Source organism: Falco biarmicus, chromosome 9 (assembly GCF_023638135.1).
Source record: "Falco biarmicus isolate bFalBia1 chromosome 9, bFalBia1.pri, whole genome shotgun sequence".
In the NCBI taxonomy this organism is placed as follows: domain Eukaryota; kingdom Metazoa; phylum Chordata; class Aves; order Falconiformes; family Falconidae; genus Falco; species Falco biarmicus.
Window position 1 is genome coordinate 52,036,346 of NC_079296.1, and position 19,849 is coordinate 52,056,194.

General features: G+C 49.9%; 1 protein-coding gene across 5 annotated transcripts in view; it reads left to right on the forward strand.

Moving 5' to 3' along the window:
* Positions 1–19,849, forward strand: part of LHPP (phospholysine phosphohistidine inorganic pyrophosphate phosphatase) — a 90,745-nt gene that overhangs the window by 52,767 nt on the left and 18,129 nt on the right. Inside the window, exon 7 of one of the 5 annotated variants that reach the window (XR_008823899.1) lies at positions 10,353–10,489. The exons of 3 other annotated variants lie outside the window; for them this stretch is intronic. Coding sequence is in view for 1 of the 2 variants with exons in the window: in XM_056351881.1 (XP_056207856.1) it covers positions 8,624–8,648 (25 nt within the window). In the remaining variant the exon portion in view is untranslated. Of the gene's footprint in view, positions 1–8,623; positions 9,587–10,352; positions 10,490–19,849 lie in introns of those variants that run through there. One more of the 5 variants, XM_056351881.1, reaches the window with a different exon arrangement.

Sequence of the window (19,849 nt, forward strand, 5' to 3'; positions counted from 1 at the left end):
TCACCTCATTACTAGCTATCCTGTTCCCAGGGAATGAGGTGAGCTGAGCTTGATGAACAGGCATGGCGGGGAGAAGGGAGAACAGAGGAATGAAGTTGAAAGAAAACCAACCTGATGCTTTCCAAGAACAGATCAGAGTGCCCGGGACCATTCAGGTGTTACCCTTGGTTACAAGAGCTGAAAAGCGGAAAAGAGTGCTTGAAGGGGGAGGTAAGAGGGACCTCCCTGGGTGTCACTTTATAAAGTGGTACATAAAGGTTTGGCAGGCACCTGAAGACCCACTATTAGTATTTTTTCTTGAGAAGGGACAGGTGGGCATGCTTTCAGAATGCTGCTGTGCAGTGATAAAGCCTCTGTCCCAAATGTATTCCTCTTTTGTAGCTTCAGGAAGATTTATTTGCACAATAAAATGACGCACTTGACAATACCTGGGGACTTCACCCCAGCGACCGGTCCGCAGCCCTTAGCTCTCGCACATAGTCCCAGGAGACAGGCAGAATTTGGCTTTGCATGTGCAGAGGAATGAATGAATAAATAAATAATCCTTCCTGGCCTATGCAATTCACCATTTATAGTCATGCAACCAAATCCTGCATTCTGGTTTCCAGAGGGCTGGGGGCAGGGAGAGGGGGATCATCTCCGTTGCTGGGGGGGAAGCCTTGTCCCGACACAGGATGAAGTCTGTCTGATGGGAAGAGCTCAAAGGAGCCCATGCTCTGCAAAACCACAGGGAAGCTGAGCAGCAGCAGCTCCGTTTTGAGTTATCCTTATCTAGTTTCCACATCATTCATGTATATATATATATATACATATGTGCAGAAAGGGCAGAAGGGCTTGGGTTTGTGCTGAGGCCACATAAGGGCAACAGGGGAGTCTGTTATTGGGCTCACAAGAGGATTTGGCTGCTGTCCCGTGGACTGACAGGGCTCACCTCTTGTCTTGCATAGACTTGACCATTCGTTTGGGGGAAAGTCTGAAAAATTCACCTGCTTGTTTCAGTGAAGGCAGCATATTACCTGGCTGGAGCTCTGAGACCCAGAGGATGCTGCTTTACAAGCTCATTCAAGCAACCTCATTTCCGTTTCAGATTTTGCAAAGATTTACACAAACCTTTCCTCTGTAGCTGTGCCAGAGGAGTGCAGCGAGGGGCGAGTGGTGGTTCAGAGCCAGGCGGTTCATGATGGAGTGTCGAGAACACAGGGATGCTGGAGGACTGAGCTGTGCTCAGAGGTTACACCTCCCTTCTGGCACGCATTATAAGATGTCAGAGGTTTGTTGTAAGGGGCTGGGGTTATCCTCCTTACTTAGCTTCAAATAAACTTTTCAAAAATAACGTTTAGTTTCATTGTTTTGGTAAAAGAAGCATCGGCTCACATTCGTGTTTCACAGATGATCATACCTGACAGTCTTGGGAAAGAGGAGCTCATTATAGCTTGTGAGATGCCTCTTGTTGCTTTTTTGGGTGTGTACGTGTGCCCAGGTGCAGTTTATCTCAGCTAAAGTGGATTTCCTTTGTTTTGTTTTTCTTGTTCTTTTTTTCAGTATCTATTTTATGGGGCTGTGAAAACAGCCATCCGTGGCTGCTGCAGGTCTGTTAAACACTTTAAGGTTTTTTCAGCTCATCTGTTTTCAGTGAAGCTCTTAAGCATTTGCTCAGCTGTAACAAAGCCTTAATGTTGTCCCTTACTGAATCTGTGGGGGGTTCGGTGTTCACTGTAACTCCCTGAAATAGCCATAATACAGAATAAATCTGTCTGCTCCTGCTTGGTTCTGCACATAATCCATTGATAGTACAAAATGCAATTAGCAAGTCACTCGAAATAATTTTGTCCTATTGTCTGCCCCAAAGCAGGAGCTGAGAAAGGTCTCGGGGAAGAGATGGAGCCTGGTAGCTGAGTTGTTGAACGCACATCCCCGCTCCCTGCTGTGCTCCCTGAGGATGCACGTTCAGAAGGCTGGTGGCTTTGGCCATGAGAGTGGTGTGTTATCGCCCTTTGAATAGTCTGCATTGCTGTTCTTGTACAAAAACCGATGGAAGGCTCTTTATCTAAAACCAGAATTGTGTGAAAATTAGCTGGGGCTGGTGAAGTAGCATCTGTGTTATCTTTCTCTTAACCCTGCTTTACCTCTCCTCATCTCAACATGTAAATCCTATCGCTAATGGGATTTATTGCGCAGAAACCTCAGGAGCAAAATCTGCGGCTTTTGGAGGAACATATAGCTTAGTTTTCTCAGTAAATCATATCACTTCTGCTCAGGTTGTTTAGCTGCAGCGTGCTCTTGCGATCGTGTGCCTGCAGACTTCCCAGTTCTTGCACGAGTTACTTGGCAGTATTTGTGTACACAGAAGTAGGGGCTCACATGCGTTTGAGGCTTCCCCTCTTACATCCCAGAAGCGAATGAGCCCGGCAAAGGGAGGAGTTGAAGGTAGCTTCGTTGTTAAGCTGAACAAGTAGAATTGCCTTTTGTGTTGCCTGCAGGAGGTTGTTTGCAGGTGCCTTGGCGAGCAGAGGGGTGATGCCGGAGTGAGGTTGCCTCGGATGGGTGCACACATGCCTGAGTACAGCCCCCCGACGCGGCCTCTGGCGCTGGGGCTGCCGTGCTGGGATTTGGACGATTTCAGTGGCAGCAGCGCTGGATGCGAAGTAGAAACTCCTTGCAGCTTTCTCTTGCTTCAGGTCTTCGGTGCATTTATTTTCTCCGTTACCAGGCAGAGCAGTGCCTGCTTTGTAGCCGCACTCCCAGCCTTCCTCCCACCCCTGCGGCGATGGTGTGCCCAGCCTGTCCCCAGATGTGCCTCCCATCGACAGCTTCCATGCTGTCTCCCTCCAGCCCTGGCCATTGCATTTCAGAGTCATAGCGCTGGCAGGGAGGGGACCTCTGCGTGGGGCATTACAGACCTGTGCCTCTCTGATGGAGCAGCTGGATTTTTTGTCTGTTCTTCCTAACAGATGCTGGGCACTTCTGCTTCTGACTGGTGCTGTCGTCAAGTCCTGTCTTCGTCCTTGAATTAGGTTGAATCATTTTCTCCTTGACTTCATCTTTATTTCACAATGGATTTGCAGGGTTTTTAGTTGTTTGGATGTGGCTTCTTCTGGCTACAGGCTCTCTCCTTTTTGGGGCTGTCAGCATGAGTGATGTTGTCTTATGCTAATGTGTTCACCTTATAGCATCTTCTGTCCCTCCAGCTCTTGGCAACCTAATAGGCACATAATTAGGTTTACTCCCTGCAGTATTCCCCCCAGTGCTATCTCCTCTCTACTCAGTTGGGTATCTCTTCACAGAGGCAATGGTTGCAATGCAGCCCTCACCCTCTGCCTCAAACCCTCTCTGCCTTGCTCGTAAACTCATACCATGGACTTGCACATCAGGCAAGGAGGATTTTTAAATCAACTTCCAAATTCTAGTGTGAAGTCTCCTCCCTCTTTTAATGCAGGGCACAGCCAGGTAAGCATGGTATCGGGGACTTGATATACTGGGTAAACACCAGTTACTAACTGTTAACATGACCAGTTAAGGCTGTCTGAAATGAAGTTACCCTGGAACTCACAGACGCCATGGCACTGCTGTGGCAGGGCTCAGCAGCGGTGCAGCGGTGGCAGGGGCTCTGCTGATCCCAGGCTCCCCGTTCAGGCAGTGACTTGGGTTGAGAGAGGTGACTTGAGCGGTCATAAAGATACCGGTAAGTTGCTGTATCAAAGTCTGGAGGAAGACATACCGGCATGATTGTGGGTGTGTGTGGGTTTTCACTGCTGTGGCACCAAGACCCCAAGAGTTTGTACTGTCAGACTTGTTACAACAAGTTGCACACCTCCGTCATGTGTTGGAGGCAGGGTGTTGCTGTGTGGCTGTGCTGAGCATGGTTTGCTTCAAGTGTGACCCAAATGAGACGTTTCGATGGCAGGAAGCCTTTAGTTCAGATTGGTCTAAGTGTCACCTCACATGCTGCTTTGTGACACCTTGACTCATAACCACAAGCTCTTCCTGAGCTCAGCCGTTTTCCTCCCCAGCCCTGCCTTTGAGCAGCTGCTGCTCTTACAGAGCCTCTCCACTGCTCCTCCACAGGACACCAGCACATTTCCAACTCCCCACAGCTCCGACTGTCTGTCTGGGGGAAGCCACGTTAGGGAGCACATTCCTTGCACCAGCTCCGCTCCAGCCCGGCATGCTGCCGGAGTGAGCAGCTGGGTGTCCAGCAGCGTGCCTGACATGCTGGGGGCACCTGGAGCAATGACACCAGCTGGGCTCTTCCTCAAAAAGCAAACCCTGGCACAAATTGAAATAAATGATGCACCAGCCTGTCGGTGCTTTAACAGTCTGAGTCAGCCCAGTGTTTTGGGGATCTTGTTGCCCTTTGGAGGTAAGTTTGCATTTCTCCTGTGTCCTTCCAAGCATCTGCAGGTGGTTTAGAAACAAAGCTCTCGCAGGAAGAGTTACTGAAGACAGGCAAAGGTCATGGCTGGGAGAAAAGGGATCATAGTTATTTTAAAATATTTTTTGGAAGATTGCAGAGGCCTCAGGAGCAGCGGCTTTTTGACTTTGCAGAATCTTGTAGGAGCTGGGTGGAGAAGTCACGTGGAGCAAATGGCTTTCTCCTGCCTCAGGCAGCATCCAGAAAAAAAGGAAAGGACTGTGTGTTTAGTCTTAAAGAAGTGCAGAAACAGGTGCTGCCAAAGGAGTGGAAGAAATTAAGTCCAGCACTTTCCAGGGAGAATGTCCTGTTTCCAGTCCCCTCTTCATTTGGCATCAAAATGTTGGATTAAAGTAGGTCAGTTCCTCCTGGGGCTGCAAAGGCGAGAGGCGGAGCTGTAGCACGGCGCAGGCAAGAGATGCAAGCTCTTCTTCCCTCAGCCTTGACCTCCAGCACTCCTGGCATTCAACCCTGTGGTCTCTTGAGCTCTGCTTTACTTTTCTGAGCAGAGCTTCGCTTGGCCACTAGTGGGGTATGAATGCTAAACACCTTTTCCCCGCGGCTGCTGATAGCAATGTGTGGTGTTTGTTATCCATCTGTTGCAAGATAATGACGACCTCCCTGCTCTACTCTTGGTGCGCAGCAGCAGGGTAGCAAATGGTACAGCTCTTCCTGTGGTGAGATGCAAAATGCATCTGCACCGAGTGGTTCAGCAGTATAAGCTCTCCTGACCTCTTCCCCAAGCCACTGGATCGGAGGGGCCGGAGGAAGTCAGGGTTTGTAACTAGAGGGCAGAGGAGGGCTAGCATGGAAGTAACGGGCCAGATCTATATTCTAGCTGTTTCTAAGTGCACAAGAAGATCTTACCTGGATGCATCGTTTGAAGTAACATGAATTCCACTTGGATGAAGAATCTAATTAAGTGCTGCAGGCTTTAGACAACACATTAATATTTTCAACGATTTGACCCCAAACAGCCATGAAAACCCTTTCTGATGGCTAATATATATTACACGTTTTTGTTTTAATTAGAACAAGATTGTAATCCATAATTCAGTTAAGTTCATTACACTTCTAAACGTAATACAATCAAAAGATCAATTGGTCATTAGCTAAGTAAGTCCACTGTAATTAACATTTACAGAAAACTTTTAATTGTGTGCCTGTCCTTCACAGCAGGTGATGAGGGAAGTGAGGCCTCTCTCTCTTGCGCTGCTGGTGCTTAAATCAGGTTACAGGCTCTCTGTTGTGCGTCCCTAACTCGTGACCAGCCGAACTCCATTTGTAGAGGTTGGTTAGGAAAGAGAGTAGCTGGCCCAAAGACACAAAATGCAGAGGTCTTCACGGTGTGGCCTGTCATCTCCTCAAACAGCTCGCTGAGCTGAACAGGGCTGGATGAGCATCGCCATGGGCTGGTCCAGACCATGCCAGTGTGGTCAGCTCTGGCCAGGCGTGCACGATGATTTTTTGGTGGAAAGCGGAGCTGTAGGGCCAGGTCTGCTCCCCGCTCCATCTGCGGACAGCTTGCTTTGGCCTTCTGTTATGCCTGGGCTCTTGTGGCATCTTTTGCCCTCATCATTACCCTGGGCCAGGTGGGATTTCCGTGCCCCACTTCAGTGCAGCATCCTGGCAGCGCGCAGCCAGAGCTCACAGGGACAGCCACGGCCAGGCGCTGAGCCGTGGGGAAGCCAGAGCAGCGGCCACTGTCCTCCCTGCCAATGAACACGAGTTCACAACGGCGCTGAACTCGAGTAGTGCCATCAGCCGAGCAGGATCCATTGCAGGGACGTTCACAGGGAGGGAGCTCTCCCAGCGATGCACCGCAGCTTTTCATCAGCTTGGGACTGGCTGCACGGGGAAGGGCTGAGCAGAGGGAGAGCATCACGAGTGCCGGCCGGCGCTGCCGTGTCGGGGTACGCGCGGTGGTGCCCCGGGTCGGTGGCACAGGGCTCCACGCGTGGTTGGGTGGGCAGGTGCAGGCACCCACACCGAGCGGCGTGATGGATGCTGTTGAAGCCCAGCAAGCGGCACTGGCTGTTGGCCAAGCCACAGCAGCAAGCTGTGCCTTTTTGCTCTGGCAGCCCCTAGATCTTCTCCAGAATCGCTTGTCTGCAGATAATAATGAATAGTCCCTTTATGCTTAGTAACTGAGTAGTGCTGGTTTTGCCTCCCTGAGAAAAATCAGCATCCCTCCTCAGAGGAACAGAATTACACTTCTTTTTCCATATGTAGGCTGCATAATTCACTATAATTTTATTATCTCTGTGCACTCAGAAATACACCACATGGTTCTTCTGTAAGCGGCGAAGGTAAGAGGCTACACCAGCATGAATTTTCTTTAATAAGATTACACTATGATAACAGGCTACTATAATAATTTAGCTCCTAATGATTTTGTTCTTTCTTGCTTCTACATGATCAAGGGCAATATGCATTAAAGTTGCAGAGGCTTTTTTAATTATGCAGTAGTAAGTATATATTTTATAAAACAGCTTCAATATTCAAAGGGAATTTTTTGTTTTTGTGGGAAATACTGATTTGGTGTTGCCGTTTTCAAGGCTCTGTGTGTGTAAGCACATGCAGGCGTACGGTCGAATTTCTGCAATATACCGGTGGTGTTTTTTGTGGGGAAAATCCAAGCACTGAAACATAATGCAGCCAACCAAGCTGTCTGGAAGGGGATCAACCTTGTAATACTTTAATCTGATAAAAAAAAAAAAAAAAAAAAAAGTAAAAATTGTAAATGATTTCTTCATGCGGATGAGTTGCCTAACATCAGGCATCCAAATGAGGAAACGTTGGCTTGGCTCCCTCGGGGCCTCAGTTTCCCTTTCAGTAAAGCAAATGAAAGAGTTGTTGGGATTTTTAAACCTGCCTTGGTGGGTATCCCAGCCTGTTTATATTGCACCCTGGGAGTGCCGAGAGATTGAGTTCCCTAATGTTTGTAAAACTCTCTAACATCTTGAAAGAAAGAAGGCAGAGTCTTATTTGAACGTTCCCAGCGGCAGCACTGGGTAATGGCTGTCACCTGGATTATATCCAGTTTTGGGAGAGCATAATTTTATCCACGATCCTACCTGGCACCCCAAGCTTGTAGCCCCCCACGGTGGAGTTGGCTGGGCCTTCAGTGCTATCTGAACCTGCTACATGGCAGCCTCCCTCAAATCGCTGCTCTGCTGGCCCAAATGTGGCTTCATTTGGCCCAATCTGAACAGCGGCTCTGCACTTTAATTTATATCGCCATAGTTCCTGACAGAAGTGGGGAGGGGGCAGGCCCGGTGCCACGCAGCTGTTAGTTGGAGCTGGGTGTCGCTTTGCAATTCATAGATGGTTTGTGCGGACCAGAGTGGAAGGAAACAGCCCTGCAATGAAAGGCTGCTGAGGTTTGCTCTGCAGAGACTTGTTACCGAGCGTGACACCCTTCCCCACCCTGTGGCCGTGTCTTTGTGGCTTACGGAGCGTAACCAAGAGGACAGGATTCTCACCCGTGGGCGAGACGTGGTCAAAATTTTTCCCTTCTTCAGGGACCCCTCTGGGTCCTCATGGAGAAAGGAGAGAGGGAGATGTCCATGCGTCTCACAAAGCTTTGGAGCTACCTAAAGGACGAGGGATTTGCGGGAGATGGTGTTTGCACTAGGGTCCTTTGGTCTGAGGCTGCTGACCATTGTCGCTTGGGCATGGTGGCACGCATGGTAGTTTGCACTTGGGCATGGTGGTGAGAAACTTAATCCATGTAGGACTTCAGGGTCAGATGGAGGGCACCAGGGTTTGAAACATCCCCTTGCTCTGCTGGCCAGGAGAAGGGCTGCATAACCCAGTGCTGGGAAACTCATCAGCCACCTGAGCTCTGCCTGCACTGGGTCTCTTGCTCCTTTTCCAGCAGATGGGAAACAGTTGCAGAAATTTTCCAGCTAGATGAGGTGGCGGAACTGGGGGGTCTGGGGAGTGGGAAGCGGTCAGGTGAGTTTTCCTTTGTGGTGGCAAAGGCCTTTCCCCGCTGCCATTAACCAGGGGGATTAGGAGCGAGTTCTTCAGCTGCTCCTCCGCCACTGACCCCAAGCTGAACCCTTGGGTTAGGAGCTGACTTTTCATTTGGGACCGACAGGACCTTATTCCGCAAGCTAAATCAGAGCCCAGATGGCTTAGAAAAGCCAAAAGAGCTCCAACCTGAGAGCAGCTCTTGCCACGCACGTTCCCATGCTCTTTCAACAGGCCGGGGCTGCTCTGCCAAGTGTGATTTCAGAGGAAGCTTGGAAAGAAAGTCCAGCCCCGTCTGTTGTCCTTTCTTCAGAGAACTTCTGGTGCCTTTGCGATGGGCAGAACAGCTGAGAGAAAGAGCTTTTGCAAAGCTCAGAGCCGGGCTTCTGCGTGTCCTGCTTCCCTTCTTCCTAGGACGTGTCCTCTTCCTCCATGATTCACCCCGTGGATGAGAATAAGAGACTTTTTAAGGCAAAGCAGACAAAACAACAGAAGCTGGCTCTTCAGAGCTGTTGTGCTGTGGTCATTTGTTCGTGGATCTGCAAGCATCTGTCATCTCTAGCCTGGGGAGTTCAATCCCAAAGAGCTCCGGTGCAGTCCAAACTGAATTACTTCAGTGTGTTTGTATGCGGAGCTGCACGCCGTGCCGGGTGGCTGCCTGCCACCTCTCGCCAAAGGTGGATGCGTCTCAGAAGTGAAGCCATTTGCACATATATAAATATTCAGTGCCTGTGGGTGAGCCGCAAACTGTGCCAGTCGGCATGTTAAAATACTTCCTGAAATTTGCTGGGAGGGGTGGATGCTTGAGGGCTGCAGGATTTGCCTCGTTAGCAGTAAATCAGCGTGCTTGAGGAGTCAAACCTCGCCTGCTGTGGTGACACCTCTGCATGCGGCCACAACCCTGCAGACCCGGGAGGTGTCTCTGCTCTCTGGCACTGCTCTGACATTGGCCTTGGAGCCCCCACGGGTGGGGAAAGGGTGATGGGGACCTGGTTGCTGCTCCCCACTCCTGCCTGGTGCTGTGTGGTTGCACGCCTGAAGACTTCAAAGGTGGCTTTGCAGCTGTCCATCCAGCCTTCATCTTGACACCTGGCTCCGTGTGCCGGGCAAGCTCTGAGCAAACACCCCCACCGCTGCTTCGTCCTGCTCCGCTCGCTGGAAAACTTCTAATTAAAGCCAGATTATTGGTCTTGGCCCTTCTTGTTAGCATTTTGGTTTGGAGTTTTCTTTTTCTAAGTCCCTTTAAAATGTCTGGATAGATGATACCGAGGTTAATTTGTTTGTGATAGAGGCAACGTTTTCACACGGTGGCTAAAGGTTGTTGGAAAAGAGCAAAATTAATAGCTGCTCACTTAATCCTGATTAAACTGGCAGCTGGGAGATATTGATCAGTGTGTTCACAGCAAACTACCCCTCTCTAATGTGCAGGGTAAACAAGCCTGGGACTGTGGTTACCTTAACCCTTCCCACGTCGTAGCCTCGCGCTGGGCAGGCACCTGAAGCGAAGCATCGCTTTCCCTGCTCCCCAGCAGAAGGGCTCTGCGCAAGGTTAGCTTCCTGGGCAGGGGCAGGAGCGGGATATAGCTGGGCTGGCTTTACCCCCAGATCTCCTGGGGTTGTGGAGCAGTCACCCAGGTCTGGGTGTCCCTGGGCAGGGCTCAGGGACCCCTCTCTGCTGGGGACCCTCAGTGGCCCCCACTCCCAGCCGCTGCTATAGCCATCCCATGGGATGCTTGATGTGGGTCGGCGTGTTTCATATAATACAAAAAATCTGCCCTGAGAGAGTACCCAGGGGGTTAGCAGTGACTGATTTTAGGGGTTTAAATCAAAACCAGGGCTCGGCCAGAGAGGGCACCAGCTTGGACCTGGTCCCAGCTTTGCTGGTGTTTCCGATCCCGCCGCTGAAATGTCGGTCATTTTCCACCCATCCTTTTTATTTCTGACGCGTGCTTTCTGGGGACAGATGGCCGGATAAGACCCCTGCACCTCCCAGCCTACCTGCTTGATCGTGCTCACACCCTGAAAGCCATAAACCAGAAAGCAATTCTGAGGCTGCTGAAAGAGGGAAGGAGGCTCAATGGCCCCAGCTTTCCTGCTCAGGTGCGTTACCATTCTCACCAAACACATGTTCCACATTAGAGGCCATGCATTCTTAATGCAGCCACTGCCAGGGTGTCTCCAAACAAAACAGACTGCTCTGGGTTGGGCTTGCCCTCAGTGTTCACAAGGTCACTGCATTTTTGAACCTCTGGCTGCTGTGCTCTGGTTGGATTTTTTTTCCTCCACTGCCTGTGTTAACACAGACCAGGTCTGGAAATACCCGGAACTGTCTTCAGCCTCCCAGGGAACAAGTGGGACTGCTGCAGCGGATGGGCAGTAATGCAACAAGGCAAAGGAACAGCTTTCTGGAGGGCACCCAGAAATATGCTTTCCCCGAGGGGATCGGTAGTGCAGAGGCTTAGTTTTATCCTTGGCAGAAATTTCCTTTAAAAGGGCACAACTCCTGCTGCCGGAGGTACCATAACCATAACCCAAACCAGGTCCTGCACAGAATTAATTCTTTGTGGTAGATCTTGGTACTGATCCACTATGCAGTACTTCTGGAAAAGATCGGTATTTATTTCTTGCATGTCAGATAACAAACTATTTTTCCACAGGGCAAGTGGGAGGCACGGAAGGGAAGTGACTTCCCTGATACCTCGAGCAGCATCACTGCCAGAACTGGAAGCTGCCTCTCCCCACTCCCACCCATCCTCACCCTTGCTCTGCTTCTCCATCCTGGTGCTCTGCTCACCTCACACTTGAGGAGATGAGGGTTCCTCACCCTCCCAGGTATCCAAAGAAAGCTATTTCTCCAGATGTTCCTTCTCGTGGCACGTGACAGTCTCGCAGGAACGTCCATTGTATACTGTAAAGATAGGGACTATTATAATCACTGTCCTTGGGCAAACAGGCCTGGGCTTCCTGTTTCCCTTGTTACCCTTATTCCACCAAATGTCCCCCCGTAGGTGCAGCCACACAATAGCTGATTCAGCCCCCACTTGCATCCTCTGGGCTCTGGTCCGGATGATCGATTGGTGTTGGACGGCATCTCTCCAGGACGCTGATTGTCCTTTACAGTGTGCTGTCACTGACCGCAGGGCCGGCTCGTCCTCCTTGCAGCCAGGTTTATGAGATAACAGAGCCATGGCAGATGAAACCTATCTGCCATAGGTGAGTGGATTTAAGCTATTTTACAGCTGAGGAAACAGGCATAAATCAAAATGGAAAAAGTGATGGACTTCTGGCTTTATTGCAGGGTGCTGCTGTTCTCTGTTGTGCATGGTGGAGAGCGTTGTTGTCTCTGGGCTCGTGGCGCAGCTGCACGTTCAGCCTTCGGTGCCCTCGCTGCGCGCCCTGGGGTTGCTGGCGTCACTGGGTTCTCCTTTGGGCACATGTTTAACCCCCAGAAACCACCGCGCTGGCAAAGACTCATTCTGCTGCTCCCCAGGGGACTTGAATTCTGCAAGTGATACTTTAGCATATTTGCATTTGAATTTTCTTCATTCCAGCCTGGGCATGTATGGGTTTTCTTTGCTAGCTATTCAGTCATTGAGCCCACTCATAACTGACCGCAGCATTTTTTTGCTTTGCAGAATGTTTTCGAGTCCCGAGGAGATGCCAGGGTGAATAGTGGGAGTGTTTGCAGGCATCCAGAGCACTTTCACACCTCGTAGTCATGTTTACTTCTGAGCAACGAACAAAAGTCTACATTTTTCCATAACCCCTGCCAAATCTTGGTTCTTTCTTCCGTCCTTTGTATGCTGCCTTGTTGGCCTGGACAGCATCTCTTCTTAGTCTGTCTTAAGAGAACCACCAGTTAGCAAAACATCCTCAGTTAACCTTATTGAGTTACACCTGAGAGCAAACCAGACCTACGGAGCTGCCCTACCCTTTGTGTCGGCGGCTGTTCCCGTCTGTAAGACAAGAGAGGACACAGGTGGTGGGTGGCTTCTCAGAAGTTGGGTTTTGACATGTCCATTCGTAAGTCTTGACACCAGTGCTGCTGGAGGAGGCTGAGAATCTCCCATACCCCCATCTCTTTTCTATCCTTTGATTTGCAAGAGTCTTGCAGTTACGCATTGTGTCTCCTTCTCACTCGATGAAAACCTGAACCAGGTGAAGCTGCCGGCAGAAAACACTAAGGGCAAAATTGTTTTCCTACTCGGAAGCAAGAAGCATGAAAATCTGGAGTCACTCCACAACAGCCAGTTTCCCTTGACTGGTAGGACAAGAGGCCCTTCTCTAGGGCTTACCTTGCCCCAGACAGCTTCCCTGTGGGTAACCTGGTCCTCTGCTCCATGTTCTGGGGCCGAAACAGGGATGGGAGGGAGGAAGGTTTGGCCAGGTGGACGTGACTGGGGTGTGCAGGAGCTCTGCAGAGCCCAAAGGAAAGATTACAAGTTGCCTCCATCAGAGGTCCTTTACTCTTGTTCTTCACCCACACTGAGCGGGGAGAGTGGCTTGGCCACGAAAGACAGTTTAAGCCGTGGGGCTGGAGCAGTCTCTTCCCTGTATTGCGTGCTTCTCAGAGCAGAGAGCGTGTTTACAAGTGCAAGCAAGACTTTCATCACCACGTCCTGGAGTAGCATCATAGTCATTGTCCGTGCTGTAGGCATATGGGCAATTTGGGCATCGCAGGCACTGAACTGATGCAACGTTCTCCTATATGTGATGCTCAGATCTGCTTCCCTCTAGTTGCTTGTAAATGTGTTCGGTTGCATTTGTTTTGTGTATGTGGTATGTGAATTGGGCAAATAAACGAATACATGGGTTGGTGGGCAGACAGATGATTTTTTTAACATCTGGGGCACAGAAATGCTCCCTTTTTTATTATTCCTAGCGATACGGAGCAGAAGACTCTTCATTGTTTAGTTATATATATCCATGCAACCGTGAGGATGGATCCTGATTCCATCTTATGTCTGGAAAAATCTGGTGGAGTCACAGTAAGTGAGACCTGAGACAGTGGAAGGTGGTGGGTGAATTATCCATCGAGCAGCATAGTGGTTTTGAGGGAAAACAAAGAGGCTCCTGCAATTCCTGAAGTCAGTGAGTTCTTTCTGTTTGTTTTACTCCTCTGCAGTGTAGCCGACACCACTGATCTCTCCTCTGCCTTGGGCAGCACGTGTTTCATGGCCATTAAGAGAAAACAGCTCAGTCTTTCATGTTCCGTCGCGTGCTTGCATTTCCCCCTCCTTCGTCTCGCAGCCTTGGTATCACTGATATTATGACAGAACGTGTTCAGCGCACAGAGCTATTAAAAATGTAGCTCAGATGGTGCTGATGGGAGGATGACATCTCCTGAATAATTTATTTTAACTGAAAAGATTTGTAACGCTTAAGTGTTAGCAGAACTCTTCGTTTTAACTCTTTATGAGATGGCTGCTTCTTGTGATTCAGTTGCTTGGGCAGGAGGAGGCTTGGCCTGTTCGAGTATGGGTTGAACATCTCTTCTTGGCCAAAGCCACCACCTCCCTCAGGGACTGTCGGGCTGTTGGTCGTGGTCCTTTGGAGGCTGGAGGAAGGGGATATCCTGAAGGACTCCAAAGGGAAGCTGGAGGTGTCGGAAGAAGCAGTCACTAACAGTTTGATTGCCCCTGCCTTAGGAACACCGAGCTTTTTCCAGGGTGGAGGATTGAAATTGGCTGTAATTACTGGCTGCAAAGTATTTACAGTAAGCAAGGAACGACTGGCTACCTTTAATTCCTGGCAGCGACTCAGTTCCTTGGGGGCAATGACTCTAAGTACTTGCTCTCAGGAGTAGCTGCTCCCATGCCCCTGTCCAGGGGGAACTCACCAATTTGTTGCTGGCCATGGGGTTTGCACAGGAGCAGGTGAACCAGAAGGAAGGAGAGTGGTTTGTGTGACTGTAATCCTGACACTTCAGACATCTCGAAAGCATGCTGGAGCCTCAAGAGTACGTGCAAATGATGTCTAGGTAGGAAAAGGAACTTGGAGTACGCTTAGGTGATACTCGGAGCATGCTTCCGTCAGTGCACTGCTTTTCATGCCCAGGTCTCCGGTGGTTTAAGGCAGGGTATTTTTGCTCTGCTTTATACATGTTGAAATTGCAGTATGTGGTTAGCGCAAGGTCACAAAGGTATCATTGTGTGCCAAACACAAGTCATCAGATTTTGGTTGCGGTGTCTGCCATGAGGCTGCCACGACTGCTGCAGGGGGCCGTGCCGTTAGTGCATGGGGTACGGCTTCCCTCGCCACAGACTTGGTGCGCTGGAAGGAAAGCAGGGCCCTTGCTTCCTTGTACACATTTAGTAGAAACTATGCAGGGGACGTCCTTGCACACAAGCACACAAATTTCCACATTTATGCTGGTGAAAATCCATTCACGAGGCTGAGATCAGCTGTAGGGTGTTCCATCAGTTCTGTGCTTGGCGTCAGGGTTAGAAAGGCCAAGATCACGTCGATGATGATGATGATCTGAGAGGTTTCTTCCTTCCTCTTCTGTTGATGCGCAGGACATTACACATAGAGAGACAAATCCTGCTCTCAGCTGTGTGGGACTGGTTCCCACTCAAGCCAAAGGAAGCTGCTCACGGCTGGCAGAGACCAGAGTTTGGTCCATACTTTATGGACAAATTTATCACTGAAATTGTGCGTGCGCTCTGCCTCGCGGGCGACTGCTCCTGCCTGAAAGGGCTCGGTGCTGATCCACAAACTACTTCTCCCTCCTGCTCTCCCACTCTTCTTCCTCTTATTGCTGGTCTTGTCGCCTGTAGGATTATTTCATTGCCTTTCAGTAATTCCTCCAGGTTCCTACCAGAACTGAGTTTAACGGTGTAGGTACGACACAGTCTGTGCCTGCAGAACACGATATCTGTGCCGAGGAGAGGGAATGGAAAGACAGAAATCCCGCTATTTCTGGTTTATAGATGAGGCGCTGTGACGTGGAAGGTGAAGCTCTGATGTTCTTGAGGTTGATGCCAAAACCCGTTCACAACTCCCAGCTGGCCAGGGCCTTGTCCCAAACAGTTTGTGACCGACCCATCCTCCGGCCCCTGCTTTAGGGCTTGGCCACAGATTCATCCATCGCGCTGAATCTTATCCGCGCTTAATCTTGAAGGGACTGGAAACACCTCACTCTTCTGTGCCTGACTTTTCCATAATGAACTATCAAAGTGCTCGCAGAAGTTGCTCGGTGTTGTTAGCCTCATGCTTCAGCTGGGGAGTCCAACACAGGGAAAGGCGAAGTGACGTACGTGAGGTCGCGCACCAGCTGATGTCAGAGGCACGAGTGGGTTTCCGTGTCCTCCGTTCCTTCCCAGCCTCTCTCATAAACCCTTACAGCGGCAATAGGAAACACAGGTTCATACCAGGAAAAATGAGATTTGGAGCCGGCATCAACTCAAGATCAACCGTGGAGTCACTGCAGCTCAGGGGAAACCCTGGAGTTAATGACCTCTGCAAAACTGATATATTTTTGCATAACTACATTCTAAGAAATAATTAAATCCCTCTTAATTATTGAGACAAGAACTAGTAGGAGAGAAGAGCCAAAGCCTTTAGGTCAGATCTGTCTTAATCCATCACCAGGCCTAGCAAAAATTTGTCTTACGAATAAATATACCCTATAAATTAGTCCAGTAAATTTTTCCTGTTGAAACAAGTTGCCTTCCTGCTTTATGTATCATTGGAAAGGGAGGTAATTGAATATGAATTTTCTTCCATCTACGGAGAAACAGACAGGCAAAATAAGTAACATAGATGCTAATGCAGATACGTACCTGTGTGTACCCATGTTTCGGGGTTGGTGCCGACATCTGTGCGGGGCACGTTGGGCTGAGACCGACTTCAATAGCTGTTGGAGCGGAGACCAACGCTGCTCCTCGACCTGGGGAAAATTCTCCTCAATTCCAGTTTCTTTGTGCATTAGCAATTACTTTCAAATGTTTAAAACTCAGGAGCAGTTGCCAAAAGCTGTATTGCCTGCTGAGGAAATGCTCTTAATTTCTTGGGATTTAGATTCCAAATATACGGCTGAACTAGCCTTGATGATAGCTAAGGTTTGGTTTTAGGCAGACTGGGAGTCCACACACAGAGTTGGTGCCTGGAATACGCACACAGCTGTGACCATGCTGGGGCTATGTGGAAATGTAAAAATCCTAGTCTTAAAAGAGATTAATCTTTTCCACATTTCCTGCTATGGTTGGAGGTGATTTTCACATTGTTTTGTTCTTGGCTGTTGCAGTGCTTCAAGTCCTTCTGCCTGAGAATCCCTTCTTGCAGCGATTTTACAGCCTCGTGTATTATGTGCACATGAAAAACGGTTGGTTGAGTAAGAGGTTTCTTGGTTTCAACCAGAAAAGAAATACATAATGTCACTAGAAAGTGGCTTTTATGAGGAAAGCCTCATATATACCATAAAAGTAACCAAACAGGTCTCTGAATGAGATATAAAGGGACTTGCTGTGAGCAGAAGTAAACTAAAACTGGGTCTTCCTCTTTGATTTTAAGACTTCGTGTTTTAATACCCATGAAATACAAGTGCCCGCGTGCACATCACTGCCTCTGCCTGCTTCCCACTCCCTTTTTTACAACACGGTGTGCAGTCTCAGGGTCGCATAAAGTTGTCAGATGCACGAGGATGTTTCTTGCCGCCCTGTCCCTGCAGCAGCGATGAAACATCGCTTAGGCTGGAAAGTGAGCGAAGCTATTGCATTGCTTCAAAACCGTCAGGAGAGGGTTATAAAATTATCATGCCTGTAAATTCCAGATGCGAACCATATGATTGCAAAGCCCTTCTCTCTGTCCTTGTTTAAATTGACTCTCTCCTAAGCCTCCTCAGCATCTGTCTACCCTGGAAGTGCCGTTTTCCCTGTGCTCAATCACATGCACAGCGCACTAAAAGGTCTTTTGAAAAAAAAAAACATTATGCAACTGATGAACTCTTTGCTTAGGATTAGGTGTCGTGGTTAATACAAGCATTAAAAAGTGTCTCTGGCCACTGTCCTGTGTGGCAATGGCCTCGTGTTTCTTCTGAAGATGGATGTTCGTCTGGTTTGAGTGGCTTTTGGGCAGGACAGAGAAAGGAGTACTGGGCTTTTAAAGATGGAAAGTTACGCAGCTGTGCTAAATATATCAGTATTTCTTGGACCTGAACTTAGCAGGATACGCTGTTCCAGCAGCACTTCCAGCACAAATGCAAGAGGCAAGTCGGCGTGCGAGCACTTTGGGGTTGTGCTTTGACATGGGGAGGTATATCCACGTGTACGGGCGGTGGCTCTGGGAGCGCTGGAGCGCAGGGCCGTGTCCGGGAGCCTGCTGCTCCGCCGTGGGTCGAGCCCGCGCGAGGCATTCGGCCATGTGTCCTCTTCCCAAGCACGATCAAGTTACACGCCTCGAGCTTTGCCATAGTAGCAGAGGAAGGGAGAGTACAAAGGTTATGGAAAACAAAACATTAATTTTCTTGACCAGCTGTGTTACAAGCAAAGTGCAGCTTATTTATACCCACGGCATACTGTTCATAAATCAGGCCTGCTCTCCAGCAATGCATTTAATGAGAACTATTAAATGATTTCATGATGTACTCATCATTACCATCTGATAAAAACCAGCACTCCCTCTGAGGACCAGGACTTTTCAATTGCAGCCTTTTATGCTCGGGGAAGGAGGTGCAGGGGAAACAAAGCCTTGGGCAGCGTCAGACGTGTTCTGCAAACGTCTCTGCGGGCACATTGTGTCGGGAGGATTGATCGCTCGCTCAGAGCGAGCTCCGAGTCTCGCAGCTTTTAATTAGGGAGATGGGCCGGTGACGTGAATAGCCCTTTGGTTTTATGTAGTACCTTTCATGTAGAACGTGCCCGATTCTGATCTCACCTCTGTCCGCCAGCGTAACTCACAGCCTTGCTGGCTGAGGTGGGTGTCGCTCCCCGGGGGCATGTGGGGCTGGATCCCAGCCCGCGGTGCGTAAGGAAGCCGGGGAGCTCGGAGGCATCCACCGCGGCCCCGCGCGTCTCCCCTGCTTGCGAAAACAGGGCACGTTTGCTCTTTGCGCGAGCAAGTTCACAGCAAAGGGACAGAGCCCGATGCAGCGTGGCGTTCAGGAGGGCACCCAGGAGGCTCCCCGGAGCGTTGGGGCTGCACGGGCGACCACAAGGGCTCGTTCCTATGGGAGGGCACATGTGTGGCCGGGGGGCAGCAGGGCTCTATCCGCAGCCCGCTGGACCCCTGCCAGATTGCCAAGCAGGCGAGGCTGGAGCCGCTGGCTGCGCAGAGCCCTGTGAGGGCTCCTTTGTCAAGGGCATACCCGAGCATTAAAATCACGGGGATGGCTAATTTATGTGAGAAGGTTTTCTATGAATCAATGGGGAGGACATTGCTGCCCAGAGGCTTGCCCCTCTCGAAGTGTTTAATTGCTAATCAGAGGCTGAATTGAGCTGCTCCCATTCTCTGACGCTTTCTGTCTCTGTCAGTAAAACTGGAGAGGCTCATGCTTTGAAACAAAGATGTTTATCTTGCCTGAATTTGTGGGAAGCTCTAGGAGGCTGTCCTTTCTTACTGCATAGCTTTAATGGGGTAAACAGTTGCTGTTACTTAGTTTCCAGCCAGATATTTCTGAATGGGGGCTGGGAGGAGGATGCCTTAATTAATCCGTTGGGAAAGTGGTTGGATTCTGGCTTGTTGGTCTGGGTTTGTATCTAAATAGCACCTCCCAGATTCAGAACGGTGAAACCCGGGTCCAAATGTCTCCTTGCATTTCTGCATCTCTCCGATGGGTAATTTTTCTTCCTCCTTCAAGTCACCTGCCCCATTATCCCAAGTGAAATTGTTGCTGCCAGCCTATGAAGCCTGCCTCGGCCAGTATGCCAGGGCATCAGCTGTCTACGAATATCTGTGGACCAGCTTAAATAGTGTTTTACTCCTCCTGTGAAGTAATGCATGGTGATGGCATGGTGCTGGAAAGTTAACGTAAATGTCTCAAGATTATAGCCAACTGAAAAGACAGTACAAGGTCTGTCTTGTACAAGACCTGTACAAGGTCTCTGTACATGTATTGGCTGCTGTTGGCGGGGACTAATTGAATTTAGCTTAGGAAAGTGCCAGACATTCGTTTTTCTACCTGTTTTTCATCATGCTGACAGTCTAGGGGCAGCAGCCGTGTGGAGGACAGCCTTCAGGAGGATGGGATGGTCCCTGCGTAGGACAGCCCCTGTGCGCGGGCTGTGGGTGCGGGTGGGCTGGGGGAGGCTGGTTTGGGTACCCGGGTCCTGGCAGCCCTGCGGGGGGACCCTGGCCGCGGCGCTGCTGGGGCTTGAGCTCGGGGCTGGCTCCCCGCCGCTTCCAGCTCACAGCTGCGCTTGCGTTTCACAGCCTTATCAGGGCTTATCACGTGGGTGGGTTTCCCTTGCGTTGTCCTCTGGAAGCCCACCAGGCTTGGAGAACAAGTGAGCTGGGTTGCTT